Here is a 20388-nt window from a genome sequence, read left to right as displayed (position 1 = left end):
TATTGCCTTTCAAAGTCAGGAGGAAATGCCCAATGGTGAGCAGCACTAATGCGCAATCAAGAATGCCAGAATGTTGACCAACTGACTATTTATCTACAGAGCTAACAGCGCATTCCCAGGACCAAGGCAAACTTGCCCAGACTTCAAGCATGTTTTGGTGGTTTTTTTTCTTCCTTGTAAAGATCAGAGGAAAAAAGCGTCACTTGGCTGAGACCTTTCTCCTTGATAATACATTTGGATGAGTCTTCCTATCTATTACTCATGGACTTTCAGGCTACCTTAGACACAGTTTAGAACCCAGCCTGCCTCACCAAGCCAGGCTATTCATAAAATTAGTCCTTTTCTACACTATAATGCAGGATGCAGTTGTAATATCTATCAAGTTCTGCTTGTATAAATAACCATTTATAATTAGATATTCATTTGATACAACTTAAATTCTTATAAACTTCAGTTTGTTGATGGCTTACATCAGAAGTTGTAAAATATTCTAAGTAGCTTTTTCACATAGGTCTATGATAGATACACATTCTCCTTCAAACAGTGCATACTATTAAGACTGAAAGTGGTGAACAGCAATAAAAGAAACCCCAGATTGGGGCATTCTTCAAAATATTTTTCACAATTGTACTGCCATGTGTAGCAATGGTTTCACTGCCGTCTGGCTGCGTTTAAAAAATGTAACATAGCAAGGAGACAATCACATACACTTTGATTAAAAAAAAAAAAAAGGCACAAAGAACGGTTGGTTTGACAAAATTTAGACCAGCAAACAGAACTCCAACAGTCTGTAGCTATTTTGCACAGACAAAAATACATCCATCAGAGTGGTCAAAGTTTTGCAACCATGAATCCGATGGGTACGCTTGTCATCCCACAGCACAGAGAACTACGGGGAAATTTAGGCAAGTCTTTGATAGGCGGGGTGGCGAAAGAGGGCAGTATCAAAATCAAAGACGGCGAAATCACGGAATTATTCTGTTCTGAGACAGAAGAATAAGAAGGGCGGAGCACTGCTAGGTTTTCCTATCTACAGCCTCGACGAGGAAGGGGAGCGGTTGTTTTCCTTTCATAAGGCAAACACTTCTGTCATTGCCTGACAAGTTCTGAAGGAGGATGCAGGTTACGTGAGGAAAAGGCGGGACTGCCGCTGCGCTACACGTATTAACGGCCGTGCCTGCTGCGCGACTTGGAAACGAGTCGGGGGGCGGTCGGCCGCGGCCCCTCTGAGGGAGCTGGAACAGCCGAGCCCCCCCCGGCCCGGCCCGCCGCCTCCGCCCCAGCTCCCCAGTGAGGCACAGTGAGAGCCCCCCCCGGCGGCGCGCTGGGCCCCGGCTCCGCCCGCCGTGCAACCGCAATCGCATCCCCCGGCAACGCGGAGCGCCCCGCGGGGTCCGGCCGCCTCCCCGCGGCACCGCCCCCGCCGCGTCCCGCCGAGGCCCGCGGCGCCGGGCCGCTGGCGGAGGGGCTGCGGCGCGGCGGATGGCAGGTAGACCCCGGGTAGGGGGAGACGGGGGCGCCGCCGCCCTCCGCCTGCGCCCCGCGGGGCTGTTTCCACCGGACAGCGGCTGGGAGCACCGGGAGGCCTGGCGGCGGCAACGCTCCCCACACGGCGGCGGCGTTATGCTGGCCCGGCGCCTCAGGCGGCTCCTGCAGCCCCGCGGGCGCAGTAAGGGGGCGGTGGGGGGGAAAGGGGCCGGGGGGGGGAGCATACACTGGCCAGCCGCACCGCGGCCCTGCTCTGCCGCGGGCCCCACCCTGTCGAGGCTCGCCCAGCCGCGACCGGGAAGGGCTACGGGGCTCCGCCAGCGGCGAGTCCCGCCCGCCGCCATGGGCCGGGAACGCGGCCGCCAAGGAGCCCTCAGGGAGGGCCCGGGGAGCTGGGCGCCGAGGAGGAGCCGGACGAGGCCATTCTCACCGGCGAGGGGTGGCAAGGGTGCACCGCGCGGGGAGCGGCCGGGGATGGAGCGACTTCCCCCTCTGTTCCCGCCTTCAGTGGGCCGTGCCGGTTTTCGCGGGCTTTTCGCCTGACGGCGGGTCTTTTTCGCCTTCCCGTCCTTGCTCAGCGATGCCCGCCTCCGAGGCCGTCCTGCAGCCATCCCCCAGCAAGAGGCAGAAGGGCTCGGTGCCTGGGGAGCCCACCGCACGGCTCCGCTTCACTAAGCTGTCCGAGAACGCCTCCGCCCCCTCCAGGGGCTCTGCTGGGGCTGCGGGCTACGATCTGTACAGGTGAGTGTACCCCACCCCACGTCCCGGTCCGGCCCGTTTCCTCTCAGGGAGAGGCGCTGCCCCCCTGCTCGACGAGCCCCTTCTCGGGGCTCCGGCGGCTGAGAGGGCCCACGTGAGGCAGGTCGTCTTGCTGAGCAGAGCCCCCCCGGAGAGGCTCGCCGGCCTCGCAGAAGAGGAGGTCAGGGCTGGCCTGTTCGTTAGCTTCTTTCCTCCCCCACCCCTCTCCCTTCATTTCTAGAGATCTGTGGTCCAGTCGTGCTGCAGCACCGATTTTGTCAGGTAGCGATGTAGCCATTGGCCAAAAGTCAGGCTTGACACGTTGGCCTGAGTTGCTTTTGGCGCCAGCATTGACTATGTGCCTTCCTATTGGAAGAAACAAGAGGTAGCGCGTGTGGCCCCTTCCTGCCAGCACATATGCTTTTCTGCTTTCCTCTTGGCTGTTGGGTACTGCCTGCCAAAGGAAGCTGAGGCAGTTTGGTAATGCTCCTAGCTGGAAACCATCTTGGTTGCTGTACAGACTTAGGTTTTGCTTTGCTTGAACTGATAATAACCATTGTTCAAAGGTTTTCACCGTGTTGAGGAATAGCTGCAGCTAGTCTTGTAGTTGTTTGCATAGTGCTTCTGTGATCAAATACAATCACTAATTATATCTGAACTCCACTGCAACCTCCTCTACCTTCCCTTTTTTACCATTACTTAGAATAATCAGCCTTTTTCTTACTTCATCTATCTGACTTCCTTCCTGAAGCTTTGCTTCACCACATTTGACACTTTTCCTTTGTATTCCTTTTGTCTTACCAGGTTTGCTTTTTGTTCTTGTTCCAATGGTGCACTGTACACCTGGAAAAAGTCCATTTCACAAAAAAACTTTTGGTGCTTCCCGGTGTTTAAGAATCAGTTCATCATCAAGGCCAAGATATGCTTGCCTTAAACAAGTAGAACAGTCTCACCGTCATATTGTCACCAGTGCCTTTCATTAAGCCTCTAGTTGGGTAGCTTCCGAAAGTTATTAAAAATCTGTTTGATTCTGTTGGGAACTGCAAATTATGTGAATTGTGAACTTCCGGCCTGCTCAGAAAAAAAATTGTTGCCTAAAATGTAATGTAATAGATTATTATTTTTGATTACAACTAGTTCATCTGCTGTAGAAAGCTTAATCAGAAGAGTGCATTATCCTTAAAGTTTGTGCTTTTGCACAAAAATTGCATAACCCCATTCACCTAATGGTTAATTTAAAGTTAAACTTGTATTTTTTGTCTCTCTTACCAGTTAAAAAAAGGTTTAAAACTAGCAGTCTTAAGACTATGCTGTTCAAATGACACTACTGAAATCTTAAGCTAGCACCATCAAAATGGGAATATCTTGTGGTTTAGGATCTGCATTAGATTTTGCAAATCTGTAAATATTTCTTGTATAAATTCCATGGTATAAATTCCCAGCAAGAATAATTCTGGGTAATTTTGTACCTTAAGTTACAGAGAAGAAAATTTTCAAAATATTCTATATCAACTAGTGTTTTCTTTCTTTAATGTAGTGCCTATGACTGTGTGATACCACCCATGGAAAAGGCTGTAGTGAAAACAGACATTCAAATAGCAATTCCTTCTGGATGCTATGGCCGAGTAGGTAAGTGAACAGGCTATAAGAAGACTGCAGAGTCACTGTAGACCAGGTTTGACATCATCTTCACATTTAGATTCTGCCTAAAGCTTTCAGAATTAGTCTACACAAAAAGAGCTGTCACATGGCTGTGTAATTTACTAAGCCTTGTCATAGACATTTCTTGTCAAATAAATACCTTTGAGGTTTGGTGTATGTCAAATGACAAAAAGGTGATTAGCACAACTTTTCATAATCTACATAAAACTTTAGAGGCTATGCAATAGTTCATTATTTCTCTGCAGTTTCAGAATTTGAATCACAAAGACCAGTTGGCAGTGGACATACTGAAAATACACCCCTGGATGTTTAAAAATTATCGCTGAAGTATGAGTAGTAGTTTAATAGAATTGAACTACTTTTTGTGACACAATAGCTGAGAGAATTTGTACAAGATATTTTGTTGTGGTTTAACCCCAGCCAGCAACTAAGCACCATGCAGCCACTCACTCACTGTGCCCCCCCCTTCCCCCCCGCCCCCCCCAGTGGGACTGGGAGAGAATCAGAAAAAGAAGTAAAACCCATGGGTTGAGATAAGAATGGTTTAATAGAACAGAAAAGAAGAAACTAATAATTACAATTACTACACTAATAAAATGACAATAGAAATAATAAAAGGATTGGAATATATACAAGTGATGCACAACGCAATTGCTCACCACCCACCGACTGACGCCCAGTTAGTCCCAGAGTGGCAATCCCCCCAGCCCCACTCCCCCCAGTTTATATACTAGACATGACATCACATGGTATGAAATATCCCTTTGGCCAGTTTGGGTCAGGTGTCCTGGCTGTGTCCCTCTCAGCTTCTTGTGCCCCTCCAGCCTGTGTGCTGGCTGGGCATGAGAAGCTGAAAAATCCTTGACTTTAGTCTAAACATTACTTAGCAACAAGTGAAAATATCAGTGTTACCAACATTCTTCTCATACCCAACTCAAAAACATAGCACTATACCAGCTACTAGGAAGACAGTTAACTCCATCCCAGCTGAAACCAAGACATTTATGTTTTGTGCATTCTTTTTCTGAATTATGTATAAATTCTTAAAGTAAAAAAAGCAATAGCTACTCTAGTGGAAGAGTGTGATCAGAGTTTGCTGTGTTCTTTAATCTAAAAGGAGAATGTGTGTGCATTTCTCTTATCCCAGACAAAAAAACTTTTGGACAAGAGTTAACATTTTAGCACCTCAAAGTAGGCTAAGGTAAGTAAAAAAAAACCACAACCATGCACATAATTTAATTCATCTGTGTATAATATTTCATAGTAAATTGCTTGCCAAATATTGTTTTCCATCATAACTTGAATGGATTGACCTGATAGTCTTTTGAGATTATTCCAAACCAGTAGCTGCCAAAAATAAGCCAAGATTAGATAGTCGGTATCTGCTCCAGCTGCCTTCCTTGGAAAAACCCACTCTGCATTTGGTGGTCTAAACAAAGATATGCTTATATCACTTAAAAATTGCAATTTTAGTGTAGCCTGTAGCAGCTGTTATTTTGTATAATATATGCATTAACACAGTAGGTCCTGTAAAATCATGTTTATTTTAGAAAGACTGTGGAAACAATTCTTGCTGCCACGACTGTGCAGAAACACTATATAACTTATAATTACTGTGTAAGAGTTTTAAAAGAAATATACTTACAAAAAAAAATTCTTTTTTCTAGCACCGCGTTCTGGTTTAGCTGCAAAACACTTCATAGATGTTGGTGGTAAGATTTTTGTTCTTTTTAGTAAGACTTTTTAAATCTTGATGGCAGAATTGCCTTAATTTCACATTGTAATATGTGTAAATAAATAATGGTAGCATCATTGGTAGTCTAGCAAAAGGAGATAACTGGGTAACACCTCGGAGAGCCAGTGCATCGTAATTATTTTAAAACCTGCTGAATTATGAAAATATTACTGATTTTTTTTTTTTTTTTTTTTTTAAGTAATAACCATATTGGTTTTTTGTAGGCAATGCCTGGCATAGAAGTTGTTTTTTTTTTTTTTGTTTAGGCTTTCAGATGACTTTTTACATTCTCCTTTCTCTATTTTGACTAAACATCTGTGTGTGGTTCTTTTCAGTCTAGTGTAAGATCTGAATGAATTAAATCAGTAACATAGATAGTCTTCTATGCAGAGAATATATCGTAATGATATTGAAAAGGAATGATAAAAAGCACTGGAATACACCATTGCTGTGGGCAGAATTGATTATTAGGATGAAAAGAGCTTTAGTTTACTCTTACTGATGAAAATGTAACAAATTACATAAAGCAAATGAAATTTAAACTAACTGTAGATTAATTGACTTAAAAATTGAAAGTCTTTTGAAACAAAACTAAAATCCCACTTTCTACAAGTCTTCACTGCTTGTTGTTTTGTTCAGAACTAGCAACAGATTTGTTTTGAACAACAGGGTGGTATATTAAAATATTATGAGCTTTTCTTTAATCTTGATTAGAAATTCACAGATATTTCTTCAAAAACAGTTATTATAGGCATATCTATAATCAGAAGCCTTCATGAAAGCCTCACCGTCCTTTTGCTATGTCCCTATAACTGCAACACAAAGTAAATGATGTTGAAAGTTCAGTTCCAGTTTTGCAGTGGGGCTGATCAGAGCACAGGCAGATTCTCTATGTGTTGTATTACAACATGGCATCTACATTGCACAGAAGTTCTCACCACTAAGATTATTGCGGAGTCACTCTGGGCACAGCTGTAACCACAGTGATTTAACTAGTATTAAATCTGTATTGCGTTGTTCTAATTATACAAGGATACAGTTCTAAGTTAAATAAAATGTTTTGAAAAGTATGCTGAGAAGTTGAGGCCTTTTCCTCTTCACTAGGTTTTTGGGTTTTGGGGGTGGCAGGGGTTGTTGGTTTGTTGTTTGGGTTTGGTGTCATCCCCCCACACCCCAGTGTTAAACAAGATAGTCTACTTGGAACACTGGTACTCAGCCTTTACTTGCTCATAGGCTTGGCTCTAGAGCTGGAGAAGGGTGACTCTAGGCATCCTTTGCTTTCTGATGCCACGCCAGCCAAAAAGCAAGGCAGTTCCCAGTGTCATTTAGAGCTGCTGCAGAACTACTTTATTCTATCTGCCTTATGGCATATCAAAGTCTGCCTGTGCCTTTGATACAGTTTTGGTATCAGAGGTTAAAGGGGAGCATCTGTGCGAGCTTTGTGTCATTGAGGCTTTGTCTTAAGAATTTATTCTTGTACATCTGTTACACTAAGGTTTTTTAAGTGTTGCTGTGTAACATACAAAAGAGCACTAAGATGGGAGTCACAGATTCTCTAAACCCCTATAACACTCTGTAGTATACATGGGCTACTATAGTGTGGTTCTTTAAAGTGACACCTTTAGAACAGTTTTTCTTTGTTTATATGAAATAATGCACATGCTCTGTAACAGTCTTTTCAATCTGAAAGTTAAACTAGGAAATACCAGAAGGCAACCAGAAGCGCTTAGCAGGATGACCTATTTAAAAGAGCTGACAGTTGACAAACCATGAGTAAAAAAATATTACTGACAATTAGCAGAGGACTTCTTAGTCACAAAAACCCAAACAAACAAAAAAACCCACCACCACCACCCCCCCAAACAAACAAACAAAGAAACCAAACCAAAACCCAAAACAAAACTAAAACAATTGTTGCATAATTTTAACTTGTCCTGCGAAGTACTTTTGTCACAGTGAGGGCATTATCCATTTAAGTGAAAGTACGCTGCCAGAAGTCCTAAGGGTCAGAGAGAAAAATTAGGGTCATGCAAGAGTATGTTCAGAATTCACATCTGCTAGGTGTGGATGCTTTCCCAACAAATGACATACCAGACTTCTGACAGAGTTAGACAGAATGTCAGACTGCCAATTCCAATGCATGATTTTTTTAAAAAATGATGTAGATGATTTCTACCCAATACACATAATTTAGAAAAGTGCCTTAGTCCTCAGCATAATTATAATTATTGCAACTTGCTGTTCCAGAATAACAGAATGCTAAGGATGTTAGTGTGTTTTGCCAGTATGCCCAGTTACACAGAGTGAGTTTGTCACCCTGTACAGAAGGAAAACTGATCAGGTCTTCCTGGGTCATATTTTCCTGTATCTTCCAAGGATCGTATATTCTTTGATACGAATAGTGTAGTTTGAACTTAAAAATCCACATGGTGGTTAAACTCAGTAAGACTATGTCAAAGGAGGTACAATACATTTAAAAAGAAAATGATTGGTAGGGAATTGTGATGGATTGACCCTGGCTGGACGCCAGGTGCCCACCAAAGCCGTTCTATCACTCCCCCATCCTCAGCTGGACAGGGGAGAGAAAAATATAACAAAAGCTTGCGGGTCGAGATAAGGACAGGAGAGATCATTCACTAAGTACCGTCACGGGCAAAACAGACTCAGCTTAGGGAAAATTAGCTCAATTTATTACAAATCAACCAGAGTAAGGTAATGAGAAATAAAACAAAAATCTCAGAACACCTCCCCCCACCTTCTTCCCGGGCACAACTTCAGTCCTGGATTTCTCCACCAAGCCCCCCCAGCGGCACAGGGGGACAGGGATGGGGTTTACGGTCATCACACGTTATTTTCTGCCGCTTCACCTCCTCAGGGTGAGGGCTCATCACACTCTTCCCTTGCTCCAGCGTGGGGTCCCACCCACGGGAGACAGTCCTCCACGAACTTCTCCAACGTGGGCCATTCCCACGGGCTGCAGTTCTTCACGAACTGCTCCAGCATGGGTCCTTTCCACGGGGTGCAGTCCTTCAGGAGCACACTGCTCCAGCATGGGTCCCCCACGGGGTCACAAGTCCTGCCAGAAAACCTGCTCCACGGGCTCCTCTCTCCGCAGATCCGCAGGTCCTGCCAGGAACCTGCTCCAGCGCGGGGTTCCCACGGGGTCACAGCCTCCTTCGGGAACCCACCTGCTCCGGCATGGGGTCTTCCACAGGCTGCAGGTGGAGATCTGCTCCTCCGTGGACCTCCCTGGGCTGCAGGGGGACAGCCTGCCTCACCATGGTCTTCACCACGGGCTGCAGGGGAATCTCTGCTCTGGCACCTGGAGCATCTCCTCCCCCTCCTTCTGCACTGACCTTGGTGTCCGCAGGCTTGTTTCTCTTACATGTTCTCACTCCTCTCTCCGGCAGCTGCTTCTCACTCTCCCAACTTTTTTTTCCTTCTTAAAAATGTTATCACAGAGGCGTTACCACTATTGCTGATGGGCTCGGCCTTGGCCGGCGGCGGGTCCGTCTTAGAGCCAGCTGGTATGGGCTCGCTCTCTCTCAACCACAGGGGAAGCTTCCAGCAGCTTCTTACAGAAGCCACCCCTGTAACCCCCGCCACTACCAAAACCTTGCCACATAAAACCAATACAGGAATTCATTTCACAAAATCTTTACCCATCTGTGCCTTTAACAGAATTTGAAATCATCATGGCTTTGACAGTGTTTTCAGTCACTCAGCACAGCATTAGACTAATTGTTTTGGCCACAAAACATTTTAAAATGTTATCTTCTTAATAGATAACTTCAACTCTAATTGCAAGTTCTGTTTGTAGTGGATATGCTTTTAAGGAAGAAGCCTGCTCTTCCTCGCTGCATCCTCTGGAAAGCTTTCATCCTCAGAAGCGTGCAGGAAGTGCAATTCTTGCCTGCTAGAAGATACATCTGATACAATCTGTAGAACCATTACAAGGTGTTTACTTTATAGCTAAGCTTTGAAAATTAGAGTGGTTTTGTGAGAGGGGTTTTTTTCCCCCTCTAGTGAATAATACAAGTGACTTAAGTTTTCAGTGTTGCTGACTTCCATTCAGCCACAGAAATATTAATCAGTCCTATCTTTAGTTATCAGACATTTTTCAAATCCTAGAGAGCCAGTGTCTGGCAGTAGTCAAATAGGTGGTCAAAAGAATTTAGTATCTCTTCATAGAAGTATCTGTTTAGATGACAGCCTTTTCAACAAATACTTGTAAAATAAATTTTAGTGTCTATACATAAAGCTGAGATTGTGCCAATGCCATTGTTTAAAGGTCAGGTAAGCCATCTGACCAAGTTAATTGTAAATTAGTATAGATCCATTATAACACTTCTTTTCAGAAAAAAAAAAGTTTGGGGTTTAAAAAGGTGTAGAAGTACTAACGTGCCATTAAACTCTAGTTACTCCAATACAAGCTAAGTGTTAGATTTTTTTTTTTTTTCTTCCTTCTCTCCCAGAAAATAGCAGCAATGTCTGGTAGATCAAAAAACTTCATTAGCAGTTAAGCACTAACTAATACACTGAGTACAATTTTTGTCATTATGTAGAAATAAACTTGCTTTCTGTCAGAGGCATGAAGGCAGAAAAGTTAATTTAGAATGACCTTAAGTAGCCTCAGTTGTTCTGTTCTATACATTTTCTTCAGATACTTCTAGCAAAAATGTGACATGCAAGAAACTCTTGCATGTATAAATCTAACCATAGTACTTTAGTTGGTACATTTTATACATATAAAAGCATAATCTCCATTTAAATAGAATTAGTAATCTGTAGTAATCAGTTCTGACTATTGTGTTACACCAGAGCAAAATGCTCTATTATAACAGAAATAAAACTAGTCCTCATTATGTTAAGTTAGCAAATTCCTTTATCAATCTCTAATGCATAGCAATATCTATCCCAGCATATGGTCTAGAAAAATGTTGTCTTAGCTGTACAGGAACACTTGAGAATGGATAAATTCTTAATTTGACAAACCAAAGAGCTAATGATCTTTTTATATGCATTTATGAGCATATGTACATAATATTATGTGCCAAATATGTCTTCTGGCTTTCAGCTGATCGACTTGTGAACAATACACCAAATTAGTGGGCAACTGACTGCAGAACTTGAGTGATGCTTAAAATTATTTTTGCTGCCATTACACATTTGTTGAATGTCTCTTTGTAATGCATCTATGTAGCATAGACTCAGTGTCCACTCTTGTATAAAACAAAGCAAATTATTTGTGTAGCACTTTTTAGCTAAAGCTTTGTGTCACCCCTGGTTTAGCAATTATGTAAGGGCTCTAGATTATCTGTTATTTTAAAAAGGAGGAAAGAATAGTACTTTGCTAGAAGTAAGAAGGCAAAAGTTTCTTGTTACTGTTTTATAGTTCAGCCTTTTTTGCTCATACACTTGAAACGTGCATAGAATTTGACTTTTAATATTTTAAGTATTGAATTGCAACATTGAACTGTGGTGGAAATTGTGCAAGAAAGCTCTGATCACCAATATAAGTGACGTACTGCAATTCTCAATTTAACTGATGTGTAGTTAACTTTCTGAAAGCTGGTCTAACCTAAACCAAATAAACAGTACAAGACCTGTGCATGTAGCTTTGGTATATCAAGCTCTCTGAATCAGCTGAACTGAATGCTACATTCAAGAATTTTTTTAATAATTTTTTTCATTCTGGAAAACATTAATGCATAGCAACCCCTATGTTTTGTTCACTGTTACTTTTGACAGTGCTCTGTAGTTAGGGTCCCTTTAAGCAATTGCATGCAGTTAAATACTAGTGAGTTAACTTGAGAACTGTATGTTTTTCTGAATTTTCAGAGCTCGGGGGATACTCCCAGTGTTACTAACACCTTAATTAGGAAGCTGTTCAGAAACGTGACTGGATTAACACAGAACATTACAAGGGAAAGAGAGCTGTATAAATACCTTTTTCACACTAGAACTAGTACAGAGATTGTACAGTAACTGTGGACCATATCTACTGCAATATTTTCACACAGCTGAAGAAACTAAGAAAAAACCCCTCAGTTTTCTATTCTTAAGTGTGTATGTTGTGGTTCAACATTAAAAAACTTCAAGGTATAGTCATACTGCAATTTTTTCTGGTGGTTTTAATCTCTAAAGGTAGTACTCTGTATGTATGATTCTGGGAATGTCTTGGAATTACATGCAATTTTAGTATTTTCAGTAGGCTTCAAAATACATACTTTGGTCCACAAGGAAGCCCAAACTCCAGTTTTTCTACTGGAAATACGCTTCCTGTATCTGAAAGAAAACCCCCAAAGAAGCAGAATATGATTGTTTTAATGTGTATTGGTAGATAATCTCCTGAACTATGCAGTTAATGCAGTTATATAAAATACAAGAGCAAGCTTATTTTACAGTATTTATTTACACTTGAATGTAGCTGAATGATTATTAATTCCTTAAAGTTTTAGTTCTGTTGCCCTGCCTGAGATACGGGATTTGGATCTGTGCAAATCCATAGCTCTCAAATAAAATGTTAGAGTTAAGAACAGATTTCTGCTTGACACTGAAAGAGCTGAAGTTAACAGAACAAATGGAGCCTGAATTTGGTCCAGCTGTCTTGATTTCAGGTATGGTATTACAATTAAAATGAGTAGTACAGTGGTAAAACACTTCTTGATATGTGATGGTGTTTTTCAGTTCTTTTTGCAAAATTGATAAGCATATTTAGGTATTTCAGTATTTTCATATATATTGTTTAACTGCATGAGTAGCCTAAAGGATGTCAATATGAGATACTGCAATCATCTACTAAACTAAACCTTATCTAATCTACTTATCTAATATACTGACAACATTTAGTAACTGGACATCCTCTTAATTCTTTCTTACGACAGCTGGTGTTATTGATGAGGATTACAGAGGAAATGTTGGTGTCGTACTCTTCAACTTTGGCAAGGAGACTTTTGAAGGTAATTGTTAAGCTTGGCAGAGCCTATTTTCAGCCAACTGACTGGAAATGAGACACTGATTGTTCTTTAAGTCTATGAAGAGTTAGAATTAGCTGAGAACATTCTTTTTACAATTAACAAAAACATGGAAACTTAACAATGTCCTGTCAAGGAAACACGAAAAGATTCCACTCCTAGAAAATCAGGTAGCATGCAAAAAAAATAATAAAAAAAATCAAAAACACAACCACACACAAAAAAAAAACCAAAACACACCACCACCACAAAACCAAACCAACCCAACTTAGCTAAGCTTTAGAATCGTAAGCTGTACTGAAGCACAATTTTGTATTAAGTTTCTTTCTTGTTAGCTGAGCAATATTTGAGATAAGAACTTCTCCAGGATCCTGGGAAACTTGAGTAATAAAGATACGATTTTCCCTTAATCATGCTGTCTGTCTGCAAATGGTCAGTTTTAAGCCTCAGGGTCCAGTTACGATATTGCCAGTGTTTTTGCAGCCTATTCTGCAACTTCACAGCACAAGCAACTTATGGAAGTTCTGTGAACCAGACTGGGTACTAATCAGAAATTTGTTTTCCTCCTTTAATCAGTTTGGGGTTTTTTTCCCTCCAGAGAAGTCAGTTCCTGGGTCTAGTTCACAAAAGGACCCATACATACATACGTTATACATACAGCTGTCTCTCCATCTCTGCAGTATTTATGTGTAATGACACTCAAGATGCCACAGTATGGCAGCAGGAATGAAGGGAGATCCCTTGAGCTGGTACTGCTGCTGAAGCTTCACCTTAAAAGGACTAGGCACGAGTTTATCTTGGCCTGTATTTTTCTGGGACTATTAACATCTGCTTAACTAAGTTTCAGATAAGTGTTTATACTTCAGTACATTCCGATACTCTTGAAAGGGCATTGTCTAGACTTTGTATTGATTGTTCACTTTTTTTGAAGTAACTAACAATATTTTAACTTCATTGCAGTTAAAAAAGGGGATAGGATTGCCCAGCTCATCTGTGAACGCATTTGCTATCCTGAGCTAGAAGAAGTTCAAGTAAGTTGCCAAGAGAAAATATTTCTGCTATTTTCAATAATTAATAGTTAAAGATAGTTGTATGTAAGCTGAAATTTATGCTATAGATAAATACTTTGCTTTAAAACTACTTTCAGTGTTAAAACTGCATAGTAGCATTGCGACCTGATTAAAAATCTTGATGCTTTGCATGCATTTACATGGATTGGGTTTTTTTTGTAGTTTTCGGAGTTAACAGGTTGTTTTGGGTTTGTGTATGACAGAGCTACTTGAGAAACACTTCAGTATATACTAGAAACAGTCGTCTCACAATGTGGGATTTGTTTAAACTTGTACAAAAGGTATTCTAAAGTGTCTCAAAAATTTTTGGTTTAGTTTCTCAATTATAGCTATAGTTACGAGTAAATGTACTTTCCTCTATGATGGACAATATCAGTTGTATAGAAACAAAAGGCAAGTCAAGACACTAAACTAACTTATCATAATTGATGTCTTTCAGACTCTAGATGATACAGAACGTGGCGAGGGTGGCTTTGGTTCTACTGGAAAGAACTGAAAATGATTTGAATATGCTTTCTGGTTTTGACTTTTTTATGGTATTTGTAAATTTTCATTTGAATTAGAAGTGGGATTTTAGAGTACATTAAAAAAAATAAGTTTGAATAAAACTTCTCTGTATCTGTGCTATCTATTTTTACAGGCGGTGAATTCATCTGTATTATGGGAAAATATGCATGACTGACTTGATTGATTGATTAGTTGATGGATTATTTTTTCTTTTTAGATGTTCAGTCCTCAGTAATAAGAACTCGTTGTTTATGTGCTGATTATACTCTAATAAATTAAAAAATAACTTAATGATTTGATTATTTTACTCACCTAAACTAAAATGGCTGATTGTTCCCTTGCCAGTTTGTGTTAATCTTCGGAAAGCTATCACCTGTGTAGCTCAGTATTTCATGCTGAGAGCCTATTTCATACAGAATCGGTGATAATACAGGTATTGATATGACTTCCCACTCTGACTCCTAAATCAGAATAAGGCAAAGATATTTAATATTGCATCTTCTACAATCTGTCAAAATACTTGTGTTTTTGTTCAGAGCTAAAGTTCTGTCTTTGATCCTTAACTGATCCTCAAACAGCCAATTTTTCAGCTCTCTATTAAAAGAGCAGGCAATACAGTGTTTGAGCTAAATAACACAACTCATCTGGAAATGACTTCTATATAGCAAAAAAATGCTATGAAACATGCCGTTGAAATATTTGTTGACAAATTCTTTGCTAAGTTACTGTATGGAAGAAAGGTTCTGAATTATTGAAGCAGTACATGAATTGGTTTTTTTTCAATTCTATTTTGACCAGTTAACATAGAACTCTTTTGGAATCTGTCCCAAACCTGATTGTTTATTTAAGTGTAGGAATCTCTTAAATGACTCAGAAGCCTTCAGGTGAAAGAACATGCATACAAGAGAAGGGACAAAAAGGAAAGAATCTAGAGTATTTTGCCACTTTGCAGAAATGAATTAGAAAAGGCTGTGAGGCTCTCAAAAATTGTTTGGTTTTTTTCCTGCAGCTGTCTGTATTCTCTTTCAAGATTTTCTTAGCTGAAAGGTCACAGGTATGAAATACTGTGCTTTAAGTAGTGTTACAGCAGTGGAAAGGGAGGCCCTTTTGCAGACTAAGATGTTTGCAGCATTCTTCTCCTTGTAAGTCTCAGATCATAGTAATCCTGTTGGTATTTGTTTCATGTCCTTGTCTAGGACTAACCATTTCCAGTGCAGTAGGCCCAAAATATTGCACATCTTACACAGTTTACCCCCCGCTTGCCCAAGGACCTGGACAATAAAGTGTAACACGACAGCATTCAGATTACTCGACTATAGGATAGTCATTACATTGACTTGGCAGTGCTGAAACAGTAAGTACATTCATCTTGACTAGGGTAGAAGTCTTTCCCTCCATGTGCGTTACATGTTTATCAGTCTTCCCCCCCACCGTTATTACAACACTGTACTTATATCTGTATACCCAGACCTTCACAAGCAGGCTTACCATGCAAAAGCCTGTTGTAAGCAAGCAGCACATCATATCAATGAAGTTTTAAATTAATTGGAAAAGCTGATCTTGACACTAAGTTTCTTCCATTCTATAACCTGCCAAAAAGGAATTTCAATTACCAAAGGCTATTTAAAGGTCTTAAAATAACTATGATTCTTTTGTGTAAAGCTGTTTCCTCTTGCTGCACTGTAAGTTGAGAGCAAGTTTTGCTGCTCCTTTTTTCTTCCCTCCCCCCGTCCAAAGCAAAAAAACAGCAGGGGATACACAGATGAAAGTCCTTTTTAAAAGATACTACAAGATCATCTCACTTGGAACAGCAACCTACAAGGAGAAAGTTTTAAGTTTTGTTGATACTTATCATCTGTTGTACATGTTGGAAACTGATCTATTTTCCATTTTTTAAAGTAATACTAATACTCCAGATTCTGACATAAAAAGGAATGGCATTTGCTAGAAAAAGCACTCTCTCGGATGCACGAGGAAGGAACAAATTTACAAATCCATGGCTGCTGTAAGCTGTCAACATACAGACTCCTATCTAAGCGCCATCAGCAAAAAGGGCTCACTTATTTTGAAAATTGGTATAATTGAGTTCCTTTTTATAATTTCTCAATACTTATCTGGAGAAGCATGTAATGAGTTTCAGATTACTGCAAGGCTTATCCCAGGAGGACCGTGGAAAAGTCTGTCCATCTGAAACAATGGAAATGCTTTCAAGCTCACCTCTACACTGAACTCCTCCCTGTGCATCAGACCATTGCAGTAGGGTAACAAATTCTGATAATTCGTTTTGCTTCAATATGAGTAGCAAATATATAGAAGACAAATACTTCTAACCAGGCAACATGAGTTACATATCAATTTATTGAAAGTTCTTAAGCTGATGCTTGCTACTGCAGACCAGGGCCTATATTGAAACCGGTAGAAACTTTCTGTGTTGGTAGTGAGTAGAGAATTCTTACAACATTGTTTGCTACTTTCTGGTTCAGACCATGTTGCCTACATCTCTTCTCTGTTTGTTTGTTTGGTGGTAGTTTTTTTGTTTTTTTTAGAGAAAGTCCCACAATTTCATTAATATGAAAAGCGATACCCTCCAAATTATTTTAACGTTCCCTTTTTCCATTATTACCATCTATGCTAAAAGAGTATTTTATCTTGGTATCTGGCAAACACACAGGAGGCACAGAACAGTATCTGTTGCAGAAGCTAGTTTTTAACTTCCTCTGGCTCTTACTCATAAAACTCACCCTCTCCCTGTAAGCAAGTGGAAGGAAATAGACTGGCACTTCTTCAGCAAGGTTTAAATTTCCCTCTTTATAATGGTACATTTTAAGCTTTAATTAGCAAATTTGATCCTGTTTTAAACAAAACCCAGGATGTTTGAAAATTTTTATATTAGCAAAAGGAAGAGAGGACCAGGAAACACATTGATCTACTTCATTGCTTTATCTGAGATCTATCCTTCTGCCTAAATTAACTAGTTGTAAATTATTTTTGTAATTCAATGAAAAAAAATGGTTAAGTGTATCATTAACTGAATGCCATGCTTGAGCAAGTAACTTCATGAGAAGCTAGACACTGACATACATAGGACTTCTATCTAGACAGATTCATGTCTTCAGAACCTGTCACTGAGGTGTGATTCCCTAGGGCTCACTATAGGTATGAAACTGAAGAGATCTAAAGCACCAAAGCAAGTCCAAAGTATAATGCTATTTACAAAAAAATTAAATGAAAATTACATTAAATAAAAGTGATGTTGGGCTGCTCTCCATTATCACTGAACAGGTTCAGACAAATCTATTTAAGTTTAGACTGTCAACTACTGTTGTAGAAGGGACACATTATCTCCAAGAGGAGTTACCTAAAGCTTGGGGAATCATCCTCTGTATAAATGGAACATGGAGCTTTATAATGGAAAATAATTGGGGGGGAATTCTTATCTATAAGAGAAAATGGCTTTTTCCTGCAGGGAAAGGAAGAGGACATTACTAACTAACAATCTGCCTCCTTTCTTTTAGGAATGGATTTAACTTGTTACAAATAGAGAGAGAGAAAATCTGGCCTTCAACCCCAGGTGAATTTGGAAGAGAATCTTAACTTTTGAATTCAGATGCTTGGCTCCAAATTAAGCCCCACGGTTTGGGTTCTGTTTTCTAATTTGGACTGAAATACATATAACAATTTGTATTTCCTTACCAAGGCAGAAGTTGATAAGCTGATGAGGGTCTTGATGAAACAGGTCATCACTAGACAATTCCTACCATTTGAACTCTCCACTTACAGACAAAAATCTTAAAAGAAAAATTATGGTAATGATGCCATTGATCTTTAGTCCTTTTCTTGGTTCCCCAAAGTATTAACCTGGTCTTTAGTGGTTATGAATTTAAGCACTGCTTCCTCAGTTCAGCTACAGTTATATTACTCTGTGGCATGTTAAGAATTTTTTGGATGTATTTAACGTTTTTTAGTAGATTGGCCACTAGATGGCACTTAAAGCTTGCTTTTTCCCCCCACTTTTTTCCAGAGGTATTTTGCAAAGATCTGTTCTTCTATAATTAAGAGTTGATGACTCCCATTGGGACTATGTTGGCGGAAAGCAAGATGCAGCAATATTTGAGTGAAAGCAGGCAAAAGTATAACCATTAAAGGGGGAACAATGACTATAATTTAAATAAGATTTGGGTGGTTGCAGTGTTTGCATAATCCCTCCTGGCATGCAAGAGCAATAGAGAAGCCTGTGGCTTTGCTCTCCTGCTGTGTTTCAACAAAAATGGAAAATTGTAATGAACAGCAACATTTTTCCTATCTTTCATATTCACTCTCTTCTTACTCCCCCTTCCTCCATTCCTTTAAGTGGAATGCAGTCTACTTAAGGATTGCATTGTAATGAAAGTAGCGTGTAGCTTGGTAAACTCTGCATTGAATTCTCCAAATCGGATGCCTCTTGCTGCAGGTTCAGGACATAAATTAAAACTTATTTAATACACGTTAACCCAGTAAAGGCAGGTGACATATAGTGACCTGAATTATATGAATTTTTATTAAGGTTCCCTAGTTTCTGTATTGGTTGCTGCTCCTGCAATAGTGCAGTCTGGTGCTCTTGTATTTGTCTTCCCTTCCCCCCCCCCCGCCCCCTTCTAATTTTTTTTTCTTTTTTAAAATAAATATCATTGTATTTTGGCTTAAAGATAGTTAAATAAGTTTCAGTATTAAGTAAACTTCTATGACCCTGCCTATTTCCTGTCCTGTCAAACCTTTCCTTGTAAGAATAACAGTGTCCTTTTATTTGGTGGAGTGTAGCATGATGTTTTTGGCAGGCCCAACATTTTTGACTTGCATAAATTTGTGACCTCAAGTGCAAGAAAAGTGAATGCTTGCTTCAGTGCCTCATGGTTTCTGCCTAAAAAGAAAAGCGTCCACATCGCTAACCATTACAATTTCTGAAGGAAAATTATCAGCACACTTATTCCAGCTGATTGCACATGACTGCACTTCCAAAGAAAAGAATCAGAAATAAAACTAAGTACTTTGCACCTAGTTACATAAGGTACCAAAAGTCTGAAAATATAGGGCAGGCTGTACTGCCTTACTGGTTTCTAGAATTGGCACACATGGCACTTCCCTCGCTAACAGCTATTTGGCAATCTCTACCTCAGTAAGGATGTGATTCTGCAAAGTGGGTCTGCTGCTGGGCAAAGAATGTCATTGTATGGTTAAAGGTTGCAGGATCAGGTCTGAAGTGAATTAACATAATTATTTTCCTAAACTTTCCCTCCATTAACCATGTGGTTGTTTAGCTCTTTACCACTGAAGTGATGCTTCTCCCCTACTTTGTTAGAACACAGCAAGAAAACCTTTTACCCTGCCAAGTCTGAAAACCCAACAGATTAATTTTATAATTTGAAAGCCTTCATCCAGAAAGTCACTACTGTATTTTAATATGTAAAATTTGCTTAAATAAACATATGCAAGCTGTATATGCACACTTACTTGTTTTCCCCTTAGACTTTAATGTTTTTTTGGTTATGTCACAAAAATGTAACATTAATCATTGGCTATTTGGGAAACATTTGTATAGTAAAGTTTGTAACAGAAATAAGGGGTTAGTATCAATTAATATTGCTCGTAGCCTTAACATTTAAAGCTGATATTCTTGAAGAAAGTTATCTTTTGACTACTATTGATTACAGCAACGGAATTTGTTTGTTTTTGTTTTGTAAAAGGAAGAAGAAAAAACAAACACATGAGTGTAGTATCTTTGGCCAGATTCTTTTAACATGAGTATTTTGTGGTTTATGGATTCCTAGTCCGAAAGGTTGTCTCCAAGTGTCCAAGACAAAATAACTATGTGTCCTAGTTGGAAGAAAATTTCCCCCTTTCCTTTGCAGCTAAGCTAATTGTGCCATGTCTAGCAAGCACGGCGGCGTGTAGTATCCAGTGTTGCCTTGCTAACACACCTCAGTCCTGACCACAACCTTCCTGCTTGGACTAGCTTGCACTCTGGTCACTGCCAAATTACAGGTACCCTTCCTTAGGGTGCAGGACAGCATCAAGGAATCCCACTTGTCAGGTTTTCACAGCAGCAAACACAAAACACCAGTCTCACTTTCTTATGCTTCCATGTAGAAGTTACTGCTGGCAGTGAGCCAGACTGTCAGCATTACAGGTAATTCAAACCATTTAAATTCTGCAAGAATAATTTTTTTTTTTTTTT

At 40.1% G+C, this 20388-nt stretch overlaps 1 protein-coding gene across 2 annotated transcripts; it reads left to right on the top strand.

Annotated features, from left to right (window-relative positions):
• The first annotated feature begins 1127 nt into the window (after nucleotides 1–1127).
• DUT (deoxyuridine triphosphatase) lies at nucleotides 1128–14468 on the top strand. Of its 2 annotated transcripts, none has more exons than XM_075045232.1 (7): nucleotides 1128–1489; nucleotides 2067–2229; nucleotides 3764–3855; nucleotides 5556–5600; nucleotides 12511–12585; nucleotides 13561–13631; nucleotides 14110–14468. In XM_075045232.1, exons 1-7 carry the CDS (start codon nucleotides 1483–1485, stop codon nucleotides 14164–14166), a joined length of 510 nt encoding a protein of 169 aa, XP_074901333.1. In that variant the 5' UTR covers nucleotides 1128–1482; the 3' UTR covers nucleotides 14167–14468. The 2 variants fall into 2 exon arrangements, with proteins under 2 accessions (XP_074901333.1, XP_074901332.1); XM_075045231.1 differs by lacking the exon at nucleotides 1128–1489 and adding an exon at nucleotides 1540–1669.
• Nucleotides 14469–20388: the final 5920 nt, after the last annotated feature.

This window comes from Buteo buteo, chromosome 13 (assembly GCF_964188355.1).
Source record: "Buteo buteo chromosome 13, bButBut1.hap1.1, whole genome shotgun sequence".
NCBI classification, from domain to species: domain Eukaryota; kingdom Metazoa; phylum Chordata; class Aves; order Accipitriformes; family Accipitridae; genus Buteo; species Buteo buteo.
The sequence above is the reverse complement of the archived record's forward strand: the minus strand, read 5'-3'. Positions and strand labels throughout refer to the sequence as shown.